At 42.5% G+C, this 22,688-nt stretch overlaps 1 protein-coding gene across 1 annotated transcript; it reads left to right on the plus strand.

The window, feature by feature from the left end:
• The first annotated feature begins 2,380 nt into the window (after positions 1 to 2,380).
• LOC311358405 (protein mono-ADP-ribosyltransferase PARP14-like) lies at positions 2,381 to 21,934 on the plus strand. The gene is made up of 23 exons (XM_084478425.1): positions 2,381 to 2,443; positions 5,689 to 5,886; positions 6,322 to 6,558; positions 8,351 to 10,299; positions 10,460 to 10,517; positions 10,614 to 10,715; positions 10,812 to 10,874; positions 11,385 to 11,552; positions 11,668 to 11,858; positions 11,991 to 12,036; positions 12,290 to 12,394; positions 12,520 to 12,582; positions 14,434 to 14,610; positions 14,889 to 15,061; positions 15,217 to 15,271; positions 15,438 to 15,551; positions 15,779 to 15,841; positions 16,001 to 16,177; positions 16,521 to 16,676; positions 19,477 to 20,106; positions 20,488 to 20,651; positions 20,809 to 20,983; positions 21,088 to 21,934. Exons 2-23 carry the CDS (start codon positions 5,718 to 5,720, stop codon positions 21,381 to 21,383), a joined length of 5,331 nt encoding a protein of 1,776 aa, XP_084334551.1. The 5' UTR covers positions 2,381 to 2,443; positions 5,689 to 5,717; the 3' UTR covers positions 21,384 to 21,934.
• The last annotated feature ends 754 nt before the right edge of the window (positions 21,935 to 22,688 follow it).

Raw genomic sequence — 22,688 nt, forward strand, 5'->3', positions numbered from 1 at the left:
ATACATGACACAACTTGTATTAACAATATAAACAGTATAATAATGACCAAGGTTATAAGATGAAAGCAACGCGCGAAATCGCAATGGTTTATGGGATGAGTAGTTTCTTCACTCACCCAAAAAATAATGTACACAGTCTTGTACCTTTGCATTTATTTCGATGCTGGTGAGTATAGAAACCAACTCAAACTTGTGTGTTTAGTAATTCAGATTGAAGAGCTAATTCTCTCTTGTTAATTAAAAACTCTGTTGTTAGTAAGTCAGCCAGTTGCGGTCACCAGGTATGGACAATAGACTTGAATGTAGGGAGGATCAGAACCTGCCTGGGCTTTAGGGCATTCTTGCTGTAATTAATAGCGTCAGACAAACGAAGAACCAGTCAAACAAAGAAAAAGGGAGTCTCTCTGCAGGAGTTCCTTGAGGAAGACCAGCTACTACTTCTCCTTCCACCCATCGTAGCTATCTGCCTTACCTCTGTCGGCGTCAGGATATTTCACCGGAGAAGACGCTACCTAGGACCCTCTAATCGGCACTGAAACCCACCCAATCTGCGCTACCCAAGAATCTCTACCTACACTGACCTTGAAGGGGGGAGGGGGGACTCTGGAGCTGTCAAGAAGGCAGACTCCAGATCGGCCTTCGCCTCTCTCCTGACCCTCCACTTCCTGGCCCTACAGCGACTTGGATCACCACAAAGGACACTGCCACTCCCGCTGCCCTCTCAACCGCCTATTTGTTCTCACAAACCCCAAGACCATCAGGTGAGGAGCCAGACCATCAGGCAGAACCAGGAAGCTGGTGAGTTGGTTACATTTTTGGGTGAGTATAGAAACTAACCCAAACTCGTGTGTTGAGCAATTCAGTTTGAAGAGCTAATTCTAACTCAATTGTTAGTAAGTGGGCAATCAGCCAGTTGCGGTCACAAGGTAAGGACAATAGACTTGAATGTAGGGCGGATCAGAACTGCCTAAGCTGGGTGTCAGCACTTTAGGGCATTCTTGCCCTATTCATCGTGTCAGCCAAACTAAGAACCAATCAAACAAAGACAAAGGGAGTCTTTCTGCAGGAGTCCCTTGAGGAAGACCAGCAACTACTTCTCCTCCCTCCCATCGTAGCTATGTGCCTTACCTCCATCACGTCAGGATATTTCACCGCAGTCTCTATCACCCTTCCTGTCAAGCGCTACATTGCGGTGATCTATCAGCCACTAGGTCCCTTCCGTGACTTTGATGAGATGGATGCCCTCCACAGCTGCTTTACTGAAGAAGGCATACCGCTCATTGTTCTGGTTGACTTCAACATCCTGCCAGAAGTTTCACTCACCTGACAACCGACTTTTTCACTACCTTCGACCTTCGAACACCTTCCCCTTTTCCTCCCACCAACGGGGCCGGGAACCAATTTGAACTGATATTCACAAGGTCCTTTGGTACCTCGGCTCTGTTACCCTGTTTCAAATCCCGCTGGTCCATCATCATGCCTTTTACCCCCATCTAGATGAGGTGCCAGCACGGCCTTGAGAACATGGATCCAACTTCGAAATAAGCACAAAAATATAATTCCATAACCTTTAGTGAATAAGTATTCCATATGACTTGGGACTTTTTAAGCTTCACATAAACGTGCATCACTTGAGAGACGAACCCGGCACGCAGAAACTCAAGACTGGCACACTACCACCACTCTACCACTTTCTCACAGAGATACAATGCGCAAAAATAAGCATTGTCTACATAAGATCCAACAAGGACGATCAAATCGCGAATACCCTCTGAGGAGAACCTGTATCTCTCATAAAGAATATTCTCAGGCCATGCCAAGGGATCTGTCCCGAAAGATCCTCTGTCGGAAAGATCCTTTACGATACGGGCTCCGAGGACCACGGGAACACCCACAAATGGTGACGACATTGTCAAAGGAGGGGCTAGGAAGCTGCGCACACTGATCTAACCCGATAGTCTTAGCTGAAAACCTGCTCCCGACCAGGTTTGGTTGACAGCATAAGTCACCATGGTGATACAGCGACGCTAAAAGAGACGACTTTCGTGTCCTAGCTAAGCCAGGCTTTGAGTGCAACATACCTCGCTCACCCACTAATCGAGGTTCGTAGTACAGGGCTGTGACACATTTCAGCCGTAATATCCTCACATAGCCACAGGGAGCAGCACCGAGCACATATAATATTTAAGAGGTAATATCCTCACATAGCCACAGGGAGCAGACTGAGCACATGTAATAAAAGCTGCAACACTTGTACATAGTCACAAGGGGGCAGCAACGGATCACACATAGATGAAGTGGGCAGGTTTAAACGTCGTAGAAGGCCCACCCTTATCTGTCTATTTAAGCTCGGACTAAGGCTGCCTATAAAGGAGAACAAGGAAGCTGGTGAGTTGGAAACATTTCCATTTTGAAGAAGGAGCTGCATGTTATCTTGATGCTGGTGAGTATAGAAACTAACTCAAACTTGTGTGTTTAGTAATTCAGTTTGAAGAGCTAATTCTCTCTTGTTAAGTTAAAAACTCTGTTGTTAGTAAGTCAGCCAGTTGCGGTCACCCGGTATGGACAATATATGGCTCCTTTTGCCAGGGAAGGACTGCCCCCGCATTAGGGATGGATAATGGATAATAAGAATATTTGATTTGTTGTGTTCTTTGAGGAAGAAGGCCGCCGACACAGGATCGCTTTTAACTCACATTATTTGTTATTGGTTTTGGTCTATTATCTATGAAGCAAAAGGAGGGGAATTGTATAATTCACACGTGGAGCGACTCTTAGCTGGATATCTGATAGATACGCTGCCTGTAGAGTTTCTGCCCTCTCCTGCTTGTGTGCGTTCATAGTACTTTGGCAGGCATGGCCTCTGTGACGTGTAATGTGCTCTGATTGGCTAGTGTTGAGCGCCCGCCTCCTAGTGTATTATGTGTGCTGCCATCTTGTGGCTATGTGCGGTTAATACAGCTTATATATTTGGTCCTGTTCCCTTGTGGCTATGTGTCGCGAAGGCTTACCTCTCTATCCCTGCGGAGCGGGTTTTTTCCACTGCAGGTGTTTTGGTCAATAGGCTCCGCACTCGTCTCCTCCCAGCACATATTGACATCTTAATTTTCCGTTCCACAAGCCCGCACCTGCTTTGTCAAAATGTTGTTCGGCTACTAAGTATTTCATTGTTATCCTCCTTTATTATAAAGGGCAATTATTTTCGTTCCTGCATGTGGCCTAAAGGCTACTTATTTGTTTGCACTAACGCCTGTCTTTTAGGTAGGCCTATGCTTTTTCATGTTTTGAGTTGATGATGACCATTAAGCCTTTGCAGTTTTACAACTTGTGTCAAAGAAAAAAGCGCTTGATTGTGTTCTGTTGTCCATTTAATCTTTATCCATGGTATTTTATTTTTAGTGTATTTGGCCGTTTTGATGTCGGATTTTCTGTTCTGCATTATTGTTATGTTAGCCTAATTGAAGTATTTACAAGAAGAAATTCATGAGGATTAATACCAAAATAAATATGATTTTTCACTGTTAAAGTTTGTTTTTTTGCATTTAAGATATTAAGTGATTTCTTGCCGATGATCCATGGCTGCCTTTGTGAATGTTGGCACACATCGAATAATCGATTATTCGTTCATACCACCCACTGATTATTCGACCATGAAAATTTTGAGTTATTCACATCCCTACCCCGCATGGACTTATTGTTCACTGTCGAGGACATTGTGGTATCTCATCACCAACAGTGTGGAACCTTGGTGTGGTACTGGGCAATCAGCTGTTCTGCACCGCGTAAATCCCCATGGCGGCCTGATCCTGCAGTTTTGCTCTCTACAACATCCAGAAGATCTGGCTCTTCCTTATGAGGGAAGCAGCTCAGCTCTTGGTCCAAGCCAGTGACGGACTGGACGGTCTGGCATTCAGCCAGATGCCAGAAGGGCCGTGGCCTCTCGTGGGCCGTTTGGGCCGGCTAATCACGGAGCGGCATGCTTGTCGGGTTTACGCGGCCCCACATTATCTCTCGGCCCCACATTATCTCTCGGCCCACTATCAAGCATTAATAGTGTTAAACGGCTTCAAGTCAGCCATTTATCTCTAAACCCCTAGTCATACTACATACTTGGAAACTGATCATTATTTATACCAGATATGAGTCTCTACTACACAGTCATGGTTACCCTCAATATTTACATCGGTCTACATTCTTTTGTAGCCTTATTCAATCAGATGTTAAAAACGTGCATTGTTTGAAATTTAAATATAACAAATCTACCTGTATTTTTTATTTTATTCTTGGTTTACAAGATATATACAAGTTATATGAAGCAATGACTTCTGGGAATTTCAAAACCGAATCAGACCGCGTCTGCGTGTTAGGGGGTTGTTGGAAGAGAGTCTGCTGAGGTTAAACTATGAATCGAGGAATTCAGCGACAGAAGGAGAGAAGGAGATTACTGTTGGCTGACAAGGAAAGTCTTCTCTAAACGAGTAGCCTACACAGAGAGACGTCTGAGCATCGGAATTTGATGATTTGGAGATAGAGGAAGATAGGCTACAGAAATAAACCTGTCCTGGTGAGCAAGAAATGTGCTACCTGCATTGTGTAATCTGTTGCAATTTCCTTCTCCAGCAGTTAAACCTCTTCACCTGTGCATACAACAATATATGGTTGGCATATAAATTCCTACTAACACTGTCATGTACTCAAGTGGCATGTGAACTTGTCACAGGATAATTTGGAGGCCTTTATGCTGATGGCGACAGAGAAAGAGGTCCTAATGAACTTGGATGCTGATGACATGATAGACAGGGTTGCGGAGAAGAGCAAGTTCCTTCGCACCTTGTTAACTGCATGACGTTAATTAAGACACGTTTGTATTATGTTTTTTGTTTTTTTTTGGAGTTGTGCATTGATATATCCATGTTTTTGGTGCAGTCTTTATGCATATTATAGTTAGAGTTCATCACCAATGGGAACAAAAGTGTGTGTTATTTCTGTGCGTGTGAAGTTATATCTGTGTAGCGGGCACGCCCCTGTGTGGGCCGCTGGTGGGTGAAAATGCCAGGGCTGTTTTTTAATCCCAGTCCGTCACTGGTCCAAGCGCCGTCTTATTGTATGTTGTACATCCTGGCACTTAAAAATAGTACTTAGCATCATGTAGCATCTTATCTAGGGTGACCAGACGCCCCCGGTTTCCGGGGACAGTCCCCGTTTTCAGTGACCTGTCCCCGGCTACTGCTGTCCCCGGAAATGTCCCTGGTTTTCACTGTGACTGAAAGACCCCCCCCCCCCCCCCGGTCAACAATCCCGTCTGCCCGCAAACCCAATTTTGGATAAATAGAGCGAGAGAAACTGCTTTGTGAATGGTAAGGGCAGTGTCCCGTTTTAGTTTTTCTATGACAAAAACAATACATGTTTGGAGGTTTTTACACCGCTGAACCGAAAATGTCCCCGGATTTTGTCTCAGAAATCTGGTCACCTTAATCTTATCCTTGCTATCTTTGTTGCATCCAGGGAATGAGTTAACCTAGCAATTGTAATTGCTTGGCGCTTGCTTCTATGAGCATCCTTACTGTACCGTCAGCGATATATTGTTGTCTTTCTTCTGACATCTCATTGTAAGTCGCTTAAAAGTATCTGCTAAATGCCCAAAATGTAAATCATGCAATATAAATGTATCTTCTCTCTGCAAAACAGATTCAAATATCAACTCACAACTAATTTGAATGGAGGAAGACTTGGTGGACAGTCGACGGTATGTCCTCAGCGGCTTGGACGACTGCTGCCCCTCCGACACCGTCTCCATGTACATCCACAGCTGCAGCCACCGGGCGGAGCACAGCTGGGAGGCTGTGGGTGGAGACAGCATCGTGGTCACCTTCAAAGAGGACATAAGTGGGTACCAGTTGGTACAAAGTGACCAGACCTTAAATGCTGAAAGTAAAACCAAAATAACTTGTTTGAGATGAAAAGGGATTTGGGGTTGGTTGCATAGTAGCGTTATCAATCTATTTTTGGAATCTTAGGAAAAGATGTGTCTATATGGATTTAAATTGACCTCCTATAGGTCACTGGCAGTTTGGGGTTACCAGGTAATGTAAATTAAGAGTTCTGGCCATACACCCCCCTGCAACATGGATTTGATATAAAATATGTAATATAAGAAATATATACAATTTCATGTGTCTTTACCAATATTGGTACATTTAGTAACAATTAACACAACTTCTGTGTGTATCTATTAACCTATGAATGTGTGTGTGTGTGTGTGTGTGTGTGTGTGTGTGTGTGTGTGTGTGTGTGTGTGTGTGTGTGTGTGTCTGCCTGCAGATGGACACCAATTCATGCAGAAAACTTTAACCAAGAGGTTTAACAAAAAAAGGATTGAGGCTTGTCGTTTGGAAATAACCAAATCTATTATTGTACAAGGAGACATGAGTCAAATTTCTGAAGGATGCCTTACACTGTATTTCTCCAACCAAATGAAAAGTGGAGGGGACATAATTAAGTCCTTTGTCCATGTCAACCAAAACAAAAGCATTGTAATTACCTTTGAAGACTGGAAGGGTAAGGTCACATTCAACCGTTATGTTCTGTTACATTGTGTAATCGATTGGTTGTGTACATTTTGTTTAATAATAGTTAAAGTGACAATCTTGAATATTTTCCTGTTAATAATGCCGCTTTTCCACCGACAGTATCAGCTCGACTCAACTCGCCTCGACTCACCTCGACTCGGTTCCAGGCGCGTTTCCATCTAAAAAAGTACCTCTTCAATGTGGGCGGGTCGTAGAAAAGAACCTCTCCACCATGGGCGGGTCGTCATTAGGTTTTAATCACGGGAGACGCGATTCCCGGGAAATATGAATCTGATCAAGACTATTTCCTGATTCCCGGGAAAGGTTATGATGGGAAATAAAATAAAATAAAAAGCGCAATGACTGCGCGTCTATTGTTGTCATACGGTAACGTTGATGGAGGCAAAACTCGAGCCCTGGGAAAGGAACGACACTAAAACGAAACAGCGAAACGCTGATCCGCCGGTCCGTGGACTCCAGCCACGCCGGACTAACACAACCACGCACAGCCTAACTCTAGCCCCGGGAAAGGAGCAACACACGGCAAAACGCTGATCAGTGTCCCCCTCGGGAGCGGGTTCGTGGACTCCAACCACGCCGGACACAACTTAACTTTGAGTGATTATTCCCGTTTACAGCCGCTGGCCAATCAGTTACCAGCAGCCTGTTTACGTCACACAAAAGTACCTACTCAACTCGCTTGGAACCTCGACGGAGGTAGTACTAAAAAAAAGTACCTGGTACTAGGTACCAGGTACTTTTTTTGCCAATGGAAACGCAAAAAAGGCGTGGCGAGTCGAGTCGAGTCGAGCTGGTACTGGCGGTGGAAAAGCGGCATAAATGTCTTTTAAGTCCCTATCCATCACTGAATGAGGTAACAATGTTGATTGAGCCTATGGCCCACCAATAGAAGCCCTTGAATTTGAAGTATGATGTGAGACAAACTGGGTGTTAATGGTGAGTTTGTATCCCTGAGAAAAATTACAGCTTAGCACCAAAGGCATTGTGGCATTGCCAGACGAATTGCAAACTGCAATTAGTCTAGGACCTCTTTGTCCATTTTTGATATCCAAAGGGTGTCACCAATAGGCACGGACCAAAATACCTCTGGATGCAGTTGGCTAGGCCTACAACCAATCATAGCAATGAAATGGGTGACACAGCACTGAAAAAACCTTACATATTTCTACTTGGCAAAAGCTTAACGTGCAATCATCTGTTCTTTTAGTGAAAATATACAATACTGGTTTGGTTAATATTGACCCCATATTGGAATCGACAGACAGTTCTACATCAGCGGCAGCCATCTCTATTGTTGAAATGCCTCTACGGCCTTCATTGTATTTATCTTGCCTCATGTTGAATAAACAGTTGTGATTGGTCTGTCAATTTCATATTGGGCAGAAAAAATTGGTATGTGAGCGAGGCTAGACCTCTGTATAAAAATGTAAACATGAGCTTGTGAGATGTGTTTGGTTCGAAGGCTAAAAGGCTTTGCCAAAGAGAACAAAACTGAAAACTTTAAAGGCTTGCATTACTGGTCATTATGATGAACAAAGATATTAATGTATGGCTAATGTGGGTATCATTATGCAATACAGTGAAAATACTGTAATTATATAATTTCTGACATTTCTACATTTTGAAATACAGTTAAAATAAAATGTACTTGCACATTGTGCATCATAACCGTAGTTATGAAATGTTGAGGATGATCATGCTGGTTATAATTTTTGGTGGTCTTTTATTTTTATAATTTGTAATTCTCTCCTTTTCCATAGTTGCCCAGAGGGTGGCTGAACGCAAACACACTGTGATGGAAAAGGAGCTTATTGCACAACTCTTCTACCCTGGACTTGAGTGGGTTCTGAAAGGAAAAACACACCACCAGTCAAAGTTCTCAACTGATATAGCCATTCTAGTCCCACCCGAACTCCTGAGTTTTATCAGTCGCACTGAGATATTCAGAGAAGAGCTAACATCCGCGCTTCAAAGGGTCCATGCAGTGGTTTCCTTCAACATTATCTCCAATCACCCACAATTGGAGCTGAAGATGTCAATGAACAAGTATTCACTGGGCCTGCTCCGGCATGGCCCCTCCTGGGAGACTAATGCTCGAAGAGCGGTTCAGACCATCTTGGAGAGGTACATTGTGGAGCACATCCCAATGGAGGCTGAGGTGTGGCAGGCAGTGAAGGGTAGTTGTCCCGAAGTCAATGTGGCTACCGCCCTCATCTCCTTTAAAATCTGCACCTCAGAGTTAGTGGTTGTCAGGAGACGGGTGGAAGGGGAGACACTTGTGAAAAAGATCATGAGCAAGATGGAAAAGGCCAGAGATGAGCTCCAAAAAGTGAAAAGCACCATAGATCTCAAGGCACTCAGTGAAAATGTGCAAACAGCAGAAACTCTAATCCAAAACATCCAAGATATTTTGACTTTCAAAAAGCTTGATTCTTCCTATAACCTTACAAGGTTTTTGCAGCCCCTTGACTTACAGAAGTTCCAAAATTATCACTTTTCTCAGGACAACATTGTGGCCGTGGTTATCTGTAGCGAAGAGTCTGTCACAGTTCTCGCTAAGAAGGGCGACATTGACAGAGCTGAAAATAAACTCAAGGAGGTAATCAAGGAAGCATCTCTTTCTATTTCCGGGGAGTACAATAAGGAAACCTTTGGTGAACAATGGAAAACCTTTCATGCAGACCTAAAAAGGGAACTTGAATTTACCCAGAACTCTCAAAATATTCTTATAGAATTTTCAGGAGACACAATGGAACTTTGTGGATTCCGTTCTGTGGTCGACGATGTCATTGCCAAGGTTAAGGGGTGTCTTGAGAACAAGAAAGTAGTGACAGAAGACATCCATCTGAAAACGTGGCAGGAGGTTGAATTTGTTGAAGCTTTCATGAAACTCTCAACAGATCCTCAGCTCAAAGCCTTGGGGGTCACCTTTTTGCCCTGCCAATCTCCACAATCTCCATGTCTCAAAGTCACAGCTACAAGTGATCAAATTAAAGAAGCCATAGATGTGGTGAATAGGCATATAAGAACAGTAATGACTAGAAATTACATGTACTCCAAAGCTGGTGAGGCAAAGATCCTGAAAAATAATAAATCGATACTCAAAATGCAGGCAAAAGGCTTGGGCTGTAATCTTGATCTATCAGAACAAAATATCACTCAGCAGTTCATCTATGATCTCAAGGGCGGTGTGAAATTTACCCTTTCTCAGGGTAATGTTGCCAAACAGACTTCTGACGTTTTGATTTGTCCACTGGTCAACATGTCCTTCAACAATCCTGTTGCACAGCAATTCCTAGAAAATGGAGGACCCGAGATTAAAAATGATCTTAACGCACTTGAGAAGGAGAAGCAGAGTCTTCTGGCCGGAGATGTGATCATAACCAACGCGGGCACTCTAAAATCCAAAAAGCTCATATATGCAGCAATCCCAGTTTGGGGAAAAAACTATTTAGATCTGAACTCTACAAACCTTGTGGCAGCAGTCGCCAGCAGTCTTTTAAAGGGTGCCAACAACCGTTGTGTCTCAGTGGGAATGCCAGCACTAGGATGTGGTACTTTTGGGTTTCCTGTAAAAGACAGCTGTGAAGCAATAATGAAGGGGATAAGTAGCTTCATTGCTTCGGGATGTGGAACAATGACCACCATTCATCTGACTGAGTCTGATCCCAAAACAGTTGAAGGATTTAAATCTGCCCTGGAAAGCTTGGTAGGTGGTTCATTTTAAAATATTTAAATGAATGTTATTTTGGCACAAACTGTATTTTCACAAATTGCTAATGCAAATTTCGAAAAGTCTAATGTTCATTTGGAAATTCATGCATTGAGTGTTCTTTTTAAAACTCAGCTTTCCTTACCTTGTGACACAGGGTTACCATCCAACAGATCCCGCAAAAACCAAAACACCACTCAATATTTCCTCACCAGGTGCCTCTCAAACTGTAGCTCTTCCAAGTGTTCATCACAATAGGTAATGGATTTGTATCTACATTAAAAATATATTTTTAATTTGTATCATGCCAGTGATTGGAAGAGTCTCTGTGATCTTGAAGAAGGCAGACATCACTAAGGAGAACGTAGATGTCATCGTGAATTCAAGCAACCAGAGTCTAGATCTGAACACTGGTAGTTCTTCACTGTTCTTTTCTTATCAATATTTAAAAGTTCCTTCAGCCTAGTCACATGCAGTGTAGATTTCATCTTTCATGCTATGCTTCACAGGTGTGTCTGGGGACATCCTTAATGCAGCTGGACAATCGGTTGTGGATGAATGCAAGAAACATGGTAAGGCCCATTTCTAGTACGACATTGAGCTCCATACATTATGATGATTTATCGTCTCTACAAACAAGGCAAGGCAACTTTATTTATAAAGCACTTTTCATACATGAGGCAGACTCAAAGTGCTTCTCTTATAAACATTGTCATACAATAAAATAAAAATAATAGATAAGTAAAAGAAAAAAAAAGTAAAATAGATAGAAAAGTTAAAAAAGCATTTTAGAAAGTGCAATGTATTTAAGATCATATCAACAGTCTCTCTGGTATACCCACGTCGGGACTCCAACCCGACCTAAAGGAACTTGGTCCTTTCTCTGGGACTCCAACCCGGATTATAGGACTCTAACCCAGACAGAACTCGGGTCTCAAACCCTTCAAAGTTCATGCATCAGATCAACAGTCTCTATCAACAAGATCATAACAAGATCATAGTACAACATTTTTAAACACGTGCATCTGATATTTTAAAACAGAAATTCAAAGTAACCTTTCTTAACATCTGAATATTCATAGGTCCACAGGCTTTTGGCAATGTTGTGCTCACGGGTGGTGGAAACCTGAACTGTAAACATATCGCTCATATTTCTGGACCTGTAAAGATCAGTGTATGTATACTGAAGGTCCTTCAGCTGTGTGAAAGCAAGCAAGCTGCCACTTTGTCCATTCCTACCATTGGTACAGGTAAAATAATATGTTTATGTTAAGCATCTTTCTCCATTCCACAACAGCATCCACATATCCACACTTCAAAAGGAACCAGTGTATTGTACTGAATACCATGACAATTTTCTTATAGGAAGAGGTGGCTGTCTCCCTGAGGATTTTGCCAAGGCAACGCTACAGGGCGTGAAAGTGCATATATTATGCAATCCCTTCTCCAGCCTTAAAACGATCTTTGTAGTGGCCTTTGAAGACAGAAATTATGACAGCATCGAAAAGTATTTCAACAAGCTGAGACATAGTAAAAACCTCAGGGCCGGCACACAAGTAAGAGTAATTGAGGATGATTTTAAGTAATTTAGCCATTTTGGTAGTTCATTGATTCACTTGTCCTTCGTAATTGATTTGATAGTCCTTAGTTTTAATGAAGGTATTTGCTGTATATTATTGTTTTGATAGATGACTGCTGTTCCAGTAATCACACACGACCTACCTCTGAATCAAGGTTTGTTTTTCTTCTTATTTTAATAAATTTGATTTTATGAATGAATAGGAGTTCAATATAATTGTACATATTGTAGGTAGAAATTAGTCTGTTCTGTACCCATGTAGTGCACAATTACTTGCAATATTGCCTTTTGGCAATATTGCCTTGCGGTTATTAGAATCAGCTTCAAGTTAACATTGGTTTGCATTGCATTGGTCACGTGTGACGCTAATATCTCTCACTTTTTTCAATCTTTTGTATTCAACTCTAGTTAAGATTAAGGGTGCCTTGATTGAAGTGAAGCAAGGAAACATAACTGCAGAAACTGTGAAAGCTATTGTCAACAGTACAAACGAGGATATCAACTTGAAAAACGGTTGGTAACATGTTCGTATTTATTTTTATTGTGTGGTGTGAGAACTGATGGTGTCTTCCCAGTAATGCAATATTTTAAACCAAACCTCTGAGTGATCTAAAAGTGATTCTAATGTGCTTAACAAGGTGTGTCTGGGGCCATTTTAAATGCTGCTGGATCTACAGTTGAAGTTGAGTGTGCCAAAATTCGTAAGTAAGCGATCTGCCCTTTTTTTAATCACACATAAAAATGGAAATGAATATACTAAGAAATAAAGAAATTCTACGCCTTTTATCACCACCCCGTGTTTTACATGAAAATAAAACTCTAGAACTATTTACTAACTTCTACTAACGTAAATTGCATTCACATTTAACTTCTTACACAACTCGAACCATATTAGCTGCACAACCATTTGTTTAATTAATTTGTATATACAGCAAAAGTTGACATAAATTTGTTTTAAACTCGCCAAAACCGCTGTGAATTTAGGTTATAAATCCTCACAGATCGCCGACCAGGTAGATAGGTTTTTCGTGCTTCTTTAGCTTTATTTCATCTGCTTGTATCTCTGTTTATTTTTTCAGTGTCTCTTGTTTTGTCTGCAATGTTTTAACGCTCATTGTGAAGTTCACAAGCCGTTTCTCAATACCAAGTACGCGGACTACGTACTTGCATCCTGGGATATTTAACGGTCCCAAGTCCACACGAGCCACCTCTGATGCATCCTCGGTAGAACGGCCTCATCGAGAACACATCGAGAACACAGGGTTTTACGACAGTACTCGCGTACTTGGAATTTAAACAGTGCTTGGGCTACCACTGATGACGTTTACTGAGAACGCAAGTACACGAGTACACACGAGAACGCAAATTGAGAAACGGCTACAATGACGTGTACAGTGGGTAGGGGGTGTGTAGTGGGCGGATACGCCCACTCTCTTCCGTCGACGGACGTATTCAGTGGACAAGAGGCGTCACGCAGCAGCGAGTTTCTTAAAGGGGCAGGTTGATTTTAATTAATCCCATTAAATTACTCTTAACTTATTGAAACAGATCGTTTTAACCTTTTCACTTATTTATATTAATCATTTATTCTTATTGTACCATCTTAATGTGGGTTACATGCCTCTCCGGCGACAGGGGTTATCATAATTTAGCCTGGAAATCCAGACCCACATCTAGAAAGCTGTAGGGTCTGGCAACAAGTAATGAAAATGACTAAACTTGAGGGGCGGCACCAAGCATGCATTTGAAAATATCACTGCACGCAATTGGATAACACTATGAATAATCAGAAGATTACAAGGGGTGACGTATCCAGACGTCAGTTGGTTGCGCGCGGACACGATTGTTGACGGGGGGGGGGGGTTGGTTGCGCACGGACATGATTGTTGACGGGGGGGTTGAGATAGATAATGCGGGGCTGCCGTCGCGACGGTGGGGCCGTGCGATCCCAACAAGCATGCCGCTCCGTGATTGGCCGGCCCAAACGGCCCACGAGAAGCCAAACGGCCCACGAGAAGCCGCGGCCCTTCTGGCACCTGCCCAAATGCCAGACCGTCCAGTCCGTCACTGGATAAGTCTCTTGCCGTATCCGGTCGGTAAAACAGCAATGCTTTTGGCCCGCCTATATCAGATACACCGATGCGATTGGTTAATGTTCTGGGCCAGGGGAATCGGGAGTGAGTATATTGCTCGTTCCCAGAGTGACTCACTGAGCAAATTCAAATTGTGCTCTCGCGAGAACTCTGGATTTCCAGGGTAATCATAACTCATACCAAAAAAGAATATCAGCCCCATAGTTCGATCAATAATAAGTCAGCTTCAAAGCAACCCAGGGACTTGAAACTCAGCATGCTTGCTCATTCAGTGGCATTACCTTGTCAGCATTCCCACGGAATATTGCGCACACAACGAGTTGCGCAACCACACACATTTTCTTCAATGCACATACGCCGACATGTCTAGTTTTTATACGTACCTATGTTAGGAGCATGAATAAATGTTACTGCCAATTGTCCTAGTGATTGTGACAGACTTACTTTTTCTTGCCCAAGGACCGCTGAGGGGAAACAATGCAGGATTGACCAGCGGAGGAAGCCTGCAGTGTGACTACATCATCCACATAGTAGGCCCGAGAAATATTGCGCAGGCTGTTGAGCGTGTGAAGAATGTGCTGAAGCACTGCGAGGATAGATGGATCACCTCTGTGTCATTCCCTGCCATTGGAACTGGTAATGCATACAGTGGACTGATATCCTTAATAGATTCCATTTAGATTCATAAGGTCCTTATTTGATTTCCGATTCAATTTCATCACATTCAATATTGATAATCGCTAAAGTGTACTGTAAATTGTACAAGGAACCCTCTAACCTGGTGCATTATAAAAAATATCCAACATGTCCAAAAAGGCAGTCAAAATCCAATGTAAATACTGTAGAGAACCTAGCCCTAATGTAATTGAAGTAATGTCAACTAAAATCGTAAACTAACTCTGCTTCTGTTGCAGGCGGTGATGGAATGAAGTTCACAGAATCTGTTACCGCCCTGCTGTTGGGCATTAAAGCCCATTTTTCAAAGCATAAATTCAGTGCTCTGAAGCAGATCTTCCTAGTGGTTGACCAGGCCAAGGCGATGGAAGAGGGTCAGCAGGTCCTCCATTCCTGGACAAGGATGACAGAAGTATGTAAATTGCAGATTATATTTTCAATACCATGAGCAGCCTTTGTGAACAGGGAAGATCAGAATAATGAAAGTAGTTGTTAATATTTTTATCAGCATAATATTTTTTTGTAATAATACTAGGCCTACTTTGTCCAACCTTGTATATTGATAAGGATACGGCTGATGATGACAGCAGTAATGCCTCTTCCTGTGAGGAAGATAACTCGGGTCAGACATGGTTATTATACTTTTTGTTGTTATAACATTGTTGTTTGTTGTTATAACATTTGAAATCACAAATTAAAAAATATGGATTTTCTAGTAACCACATATGCAGTATTTTCATGGTTACAAATGATCTTACTCCTGCTGATGGTCTCTCTATCACTCGTAGCGACCACTGCTGAAATCGGGCCGGTGAAAGTGAAACTGTTTTGTGGTGACATAACAAAGGAAAAAACAGATGCTATCGTCAGTAGTACCAACACTAGCCTGACTCTCTTTTCAGGTAAACCATCATACCTAAAAATATACCGTACATTGTATCTTACTAAATTAAGTAAGCTTTAGGTTAGCCCAATTTAGCATATGAAGGCAATTTATGATATTATTTTTCAAATGTACTAAGACAAAATTGTTTAAATGAATCAGTCGTCATTCATCGCATGTTAACAATTCTATACCCCCAGGACATCAAAGGAAGTACGGAAATTACCGTATACTTTTTCTATACAGGTGTGTCTGGAGCTATTCTCAACGCAGCTGGACAAGCAGTGGTTGATGAATGCAACAATTTAGGTATGTGACTTTAAATTTAAATTATATTTATTTATTTGGGTTAAATTGTTGTAGCTTGTAAAGGGACTTATTTTCAATTTACACCTTTTCATTTCTCTTCGACAAATAGACAAATTTGGGCTTTTGGATATGCAATTGTGTTTTCACTTTGATTTAAAGGTAATCAACCGGGTGATGGTGTGGTCATCACCAAACCTGGCAACCTTGAGGTAAAACACATCATTCACATGGTGGGCCAGACCAAGAAGGAAAACATCATCAGCTCCATGCTCAAGGTCTTCAAGATGTGCGAGGACCATAAAATCCAGTCGGTTTCCTTTCCAGCGCTTAGCACAGGTAGGCCGACATATTTCTGGTATTGCTCATCTCACACATTCATCTCTGCGATGAAAAAGTGGGTTTCATTAATCGACAATTCCAATCTTCAATTATTGACGAAATAAAAAGCTTGTGATGATGAATGAAGTTACTAATACAATGCGCTATAATCAGAATCAGAGTATGTTGTGGGCCGGGTTGTTGGTGAGTTGTGGATCCAACTGCCGTGGGAAAAGTTCTTGTTGTTCATGAATATTAGCATTTTATTGCTCCTTCGGTAGTACCGTTAGTGATGTAACTAGAACATTCAATTTAACGTATGGCTTTTTAAGCGGATTTCTGATTACTTATTTTTTCCCAGGTGCTGGAAAGCTGCATGCAGTGGATGTTGGAAATGCAATGGTCACAGCAGTAGAAGAACACATAAAAATTACCAAAACACCATCCCTTAAGGATGTTCATATTGTGATTTTCCAACCCAACATGTTCCAGGACTTTCGGAAAAGTTTGATGAAATGTAAGAAAGTGACACCAGCGGTTAAAAAAGTGACAGTGGTGGTTAAGGTTTCTGCTGTATCTTTCTGCACTGAACTTTCTGCACGGCAATGAAGGAACTTTCCATTGCCATTAATAAGCTTCAGATTAAACATCCAGACGGGGCTTTTATTGTCACTGGAGACTTTAACCATTGCAACCTAAGAACTGTTCACCCTAAATTCACCAAAACATTACTTACTTCACAAGAGGCAGTAAAACTCTAGACCATTGTTATACTAATGTTACTGCTGCTTACAAAGTCACACCCCTCCCCCACCTTGGTCAATCCGACCACATTTCTGTTTCTCACTCCAAAATACTCTCCTCTCATTAAACGTGTGAAACCAACAACAAAGACCGTTAAGGTCTGGATGGAAGATGCAGATCCCACTCTACAAGACCAGCTCCAACACACTGATTGGAAAGGGCTTTTTGCTGACACCACCAAGGACTCCCATACCAACATTCACACAGTAGCCAAATCTGTCATGGATTACCTCAACGAGTGTGCAGAGGGAGTGACCACACATAAAACTGTGAAATTATTCCACAACCAGAAACCCTGGATGAACAAAGAAGTTTGCCTTCTCCTCAAGGCCAGGGATGCAGCCAGGTCGGGAGACCAGGAGGCCTACAGCTCTGCCAGATCCAACCTGAGGAAGGGAATATCCAGGGCCAAACACAACTACAAGCAAAGGATTGAAGACTTCAATTCCTTCAATTCTTCAATTCCTCCGACCCCCGGCATATGTGGCAAGGCCTACATACACTCACCAACAAATCCCCATGCAACTCTCCCCCACCCTCCTTCACTTCCCTCCCAGACGAGCTGAACCACTTCTATGCTCGATTTGATCGGGAAAACAACAGCAGCCTTCAAGTCAGTTGTTTCACCAGGACAATTCCAATTCTCCACCTCAGAGGTCTGCGACATCCTGAGCAGGGTGAATGCCCGGAAAGCTGCTGGCCCTGATGGAGTCCCCGGACGTGTGCTGTGAGCCTGCGCAGAGCAGTTGGCTGGTGTCTTCACTGAGCTCTTCAACATGTCACTAGCCCAATCAACAGTCCCCCACAGTTTTAAATCTGCCACCATTGTTCCGGTGCCTAAACACTCTACAGCCAAGGAACTGAACGATTTCCGCCCTGTTGCACTGACACCCATCATTGCAAAATGTTTTGAGAGGCTGGTCCTCTCATATCTCAAATCCTGCCTGCCCCCTTCACTGGACCCGTACCAATTTGCTTACCGACACAGCCGATCAACAGAAGATGTTATCTCCACAGTGCTCCATCTAGCACTCACCCACCTGGATAGCCCCAAAACATATGTTAGAATGCTGTTTATTGACTTTAGTTCTGCATTCAACACTGTGATCCCTTCCAAGTTGATCTCCAAGCTCAGCCAGCTTGGCATCAGCAACTCACTCTGCAACTGGATTATGGACTTCCTTACTAACAGACCCCAGGCTGTTAAATTGGGGAGTCTCTCCTCCTCCACTATCACCCTGAACACTGGCGTGCCGCAGGGTTGTGTGTTGAGCCCTCTGCTCTACTCTCTCTTCACTCACGACTGCACCCCTGTTTATGGCTCCAATGCCGTAATCAAGTTTGCAGATGACACCACTGTGGTGGGTCTGATCAGAGATGAGGATGAAACAGCATATAGGGATGAGGTTAAACATCCAACTACCTGGTGTAAAAACCATAACCTGGAACTCAACACCAAGAAGACCAAGGAGATCATTGTGGACTTCAGGAGAACCAGGAGCAGGGCACACATATAAGCGGTGCTGAGGTGGAGCGTGTGTCTAGATTTAAGTTCCTTGGGGTCCACATCACAGATAATCTTTCTTGGTCCCTCAACTCCTCCTGTCTGGTGAAGAAGGCGCATCAGCGTCTTCACTTCCTACGGACCCTTAAAGCACAGTTCTGTCCTAGGATTCTATCAGACTTCTACCGCTGTACCACTGAGAGCATACTTACAAATTGCATCTCTGTATGGTACGGTAACTGCAATGTTGCCAACTGCAAGGCACTACAAAGAGTAGTGAACTCTGCCCAGAGGACTATTGGCTGTCTACTCCCCCCCCCCCCCCATCCACAACACATACCATGTCCGATGCTTAAACAAAGCCAAATCCATTGTCAAGGATGACACCCACCCAAACCATGGACTTTTCAGCCTTCTCCCATCTGGCAAGCGATACAGGAGCCTGCACTCCCACGCCAGCAGGCACATGTATAGCTTCTTTCCAGAGGCTGTATCACTGTTGAATAAACCCCCACCCCCTGTCTAGCACTGTACTTTTAAAATGGTTACCTACTTACCTGTTGCATCTCACTTTCTGCAATGTTCACCTGTTTACTTTTACTGCCTTGCACTGTATAACTGTTAACACTCATTACTGCACTGTCTAGCACTGGACTTTAAATACTACCTGCTTACCTGCACTTTTAAATGACTACCTGCTTACCTGCAATGTTATCTTATTTTGCACTTCTGGTTAGTCAACTGCATTTAATTGGTTCTGTACTCTGCTAGTGACAATAAAGTTGAATCTAATCAAAATCTAGACACAGTTCTAATATCAAACTCGCTAAAATTTGCTCTGAATCACATATGTTAATGGTCTATTGTTCTACTTCATACCATTCCCTTGCATTATAACCTATATAGGTTTGTTATTTACTTGATTAATTAGTAAGTAAGAACCAACAAAATACGAAATATACATTTTATGTGATGTTGTTATATGTTATGTGATTTTATGTCATTACAGCAAATATAAGTGCCCCCCAGGAAAGATCTGTGGCCCCTACCCAGCAGACTTCCATGTGTCTGGCAAGTGCCTGCAGGGAAGTGTCCTTCCCCAAAGTGGAGGTTGAGGTTCTTGGCTGCCGTTCGAGTGACCTGGCAAACGTCAAAAAACTTGTGGATGACTTGGTGTTGAACGAGTGGAAGCTGCACCAGATCAGCTCCCCCTACCTGTCCCTACTTCTCCCCTCAGAGAAACAGGCCATCGTGGCTCTCAGCCGGAGCCTCCAGGTGTGCGTCAGTGTGTCAGCCCCGGACAAGGCCACTGTGTCTGGGAAGGAGGCCGACGCCCTGACCATGGTTCTCCACATCGAGAAGGATCTGCAAAAGGCCAAGGAGCGTGCGACCCGGCAGGAAGAAGAGAAGAGGCTGTGGAAGATGGTGCGCTGGGAGGTCTGCGATGGAGAGGAGTGGGCAGAACTGGACCCAACTGTCAGTTTAGATCTTGAGCACGCCCTGCATAAGAAAGAACCGAGCATCAGCTACACCTGGCAGAAACAGACCTACACTGCGAACCTGGACAAGATGGAGCAGACCGACAGGAATGGAACCATCGCTAGAATAAAGAGGACCCTGAAGGCTGGTTCTGAGATAGGTACAGTCCCTTTTAATACACTTTTGTGAGGAAGGAATTTATTGTCCTGTTGCATACAAACTTGTTCTATACTCAATGTGGTTTGGTTTGGTCACTGACGGTTAGTTGTATCATCACAAACAGTGTTTGCAATGCTGTCATCTGCTGAGACATCTTACTTAGGCTTACTGAGTACTTACTGACTACTCAGCCAAGTACTTTTCAACATGAAGTAGCTGACCCCTGAAGAGGTTGGGCTTGGTGACATCAACATTAATTTACATTCCAAATGTGTATTTCTGTTTTATATTCATTTAGGGTCAGATGGAGCTAGAAATTGGATAATCAGAAAAAAACGATAGCGATGGCAAAGCATTAACATGTATCTTGAATATGTCTTAGCTGTCATAGAGCCCCCAACAAACTGGGACAGGATGGATAACAAGACTCTGGACATAGTGGATCTGTCTCCAACCTCCAAACAGTACAAAAAGGTTCAGGCAAATTTCCTGGTAACATCCAAAAATCCCAAAATCGCCACCTCTGCAACATTTACAGTGGTCAAGGTAAGGAGGGAGCATTTTTGATAAAAGAAAAGGTAGGTAGAAAAACAGTTGTGCAAAGCAATAAATTGACAGTTGGAGAATCATATTGAGCTTGTTTTGTATTCATGGACCTTCTCTTGTGTGACTCATAATACTAATATTAACAATATTACTACAGATCCAGAGGATTCAGAGCAAAGACCAATGGCAGAGATATGCTGTGAAAAAACAGATGCTTGAGAAGAAATATCCCCAGAACAAGAATGAGATGGAGCTTTACCACGGCACCACAGCTGAGATCTGCCAAAAGGTCAACAGCAATGGCTTCAACAGAAGCTTCTGTGGCAGAAACGGTTAGAGATGCATCTGCACACACGTTTATTCTGTTTTCCTCAGGAAAATCATTTTTCCTGTGTCTTTTGTGTCTGTGTTATAATTTCTTTGCATTTCTACACAGGCACTCTCCACGGCAACGGAACCTATTTTGCCAGGGACTCCTGGTTCTCATGCAACTGCAAATATTCTAAGCCGGACACCCAGGGTGTGAAGTACATGTACCAGGCTCGGGTGCTGGTGGGGAAGCCGTGCCAGGGGACTCCTGGCATGGTGGAGCCAGCCCCCCTGGACCCCAGTAACCCCCTCTCCGGCCTCCACGACTGTGCAGTAGATAACATCCAGAACCCCTCTGTTTATGTGGTGTTCAGCGATGCAGGGGCATACCCCGATTACCTCATCAGCTTCAAGGAGTCTTGACAAAGCTGCACTCCTGCTGTACCTGTGAAGATTTTGATTTTGATTTTAATTGAATTGCACTCAACCATGCATATTTTAAAAGGATAAGAGTAAATGTAGTAACAAGGGTTAATCATATTACAATACAATGAGAGAATAAGTTGTGTATGTCTATCTCAAACAATTGTATGTTTTTGATGTCTTTGTCTATGACTAGATACCTAGAATAGTACATAGGAAATATTACTCAAATTTCATTCAAATCTACCATTTTCAAGGTCTTCTCTTTGCATATTTTGTAAAACAATCAAGGGGGAATATTTTTTTCAGGTATAGCTTTGTCATTAAAAAATATATATTTTCTCTTTTTTACATTATCCAATTGATAGTTCAAATTACATTTAAATTGACCTTCATATTGTTCTTGTTCTGTTGACTACTCGACAATTATTTTTTAACAAATTGTGTTGATCCTGTTATTTGAATTTGAAACAGAGCAAGTTAAAATCTCTTTTTTGAGTTTTTTGTGAAATTTTATTCAACTGCTTAAAAAAACGTTTACAATCAATCAAGTCATACCTGGACTAATACCTAAATAACATTTAAATAAAGAGATTTAGGATATGCCTTAATTGCATTCTATTTTTTATATATATAAAAACCGGTCATATACGTCTCCCTATGCTAGTACAAAGAAGCAAACATAAAGCGTCGTCTTTGCACTATATCAGTGCAGGGCTGCCAAGTTTCAAAAATCCCCCCAAAAAAGACACCCTCTGCGATCGCTCGGAAACCCCAGCCTGTAGGCTACGATCTTAGAAAGACCCAGAGCCGGTCCGATTGCTCAAAAAATCAAGCCAGTACGATCGCTTGAAAACCCCAGCCGATCCGATTGCCCGAAAACCGCAGCCTGTCATTGCTTGATGCCAGTCCGACCGCGTGGAAAGTAAACTCAAGCCGGTCTGATCCCTCGAAACAAACCTGTCAGATCGCCCAATAACCCTAGCCAATCAGATTTCCCGAAAACCCCAATCAATCAGATTGCTCAAAAGCCCCAGCCAATCAGAGCTTCCAAAAACTCCAGCCAATCAGATCGCTCGAAAACCCCTTCCTATCAAATCTCTTTATAAAGAAAAAAGTACAAGAAAGTGTTTGTTCAAAATGCTAGATTTTATCATTTATTTTTAATTTAATTTTTGTTCTAAATTGGATCGATTTTATAATTTAATTTTCATTTCATTTTTGTTCTAAATTGGTTTTGTTTATATATAACATTTTGCACCTCAAAACAATAATCAGATTTGAGAAGTCCTTATTTCGTTTAAT

The sequence above is a fragment of the Micromesistius poutassou genome, assembly GCF_964030765.1.
Source record: "Micromesistius poutassou genome assembly, chromosome: 14".
Classification (NCBI taxonomy): domain Eukaryota; kingdom Metazoa; phylum Chordata; class Actinopteri; order Gadiformes; family Gadidae; genus Micromesistius; species Micromesistius poutassou.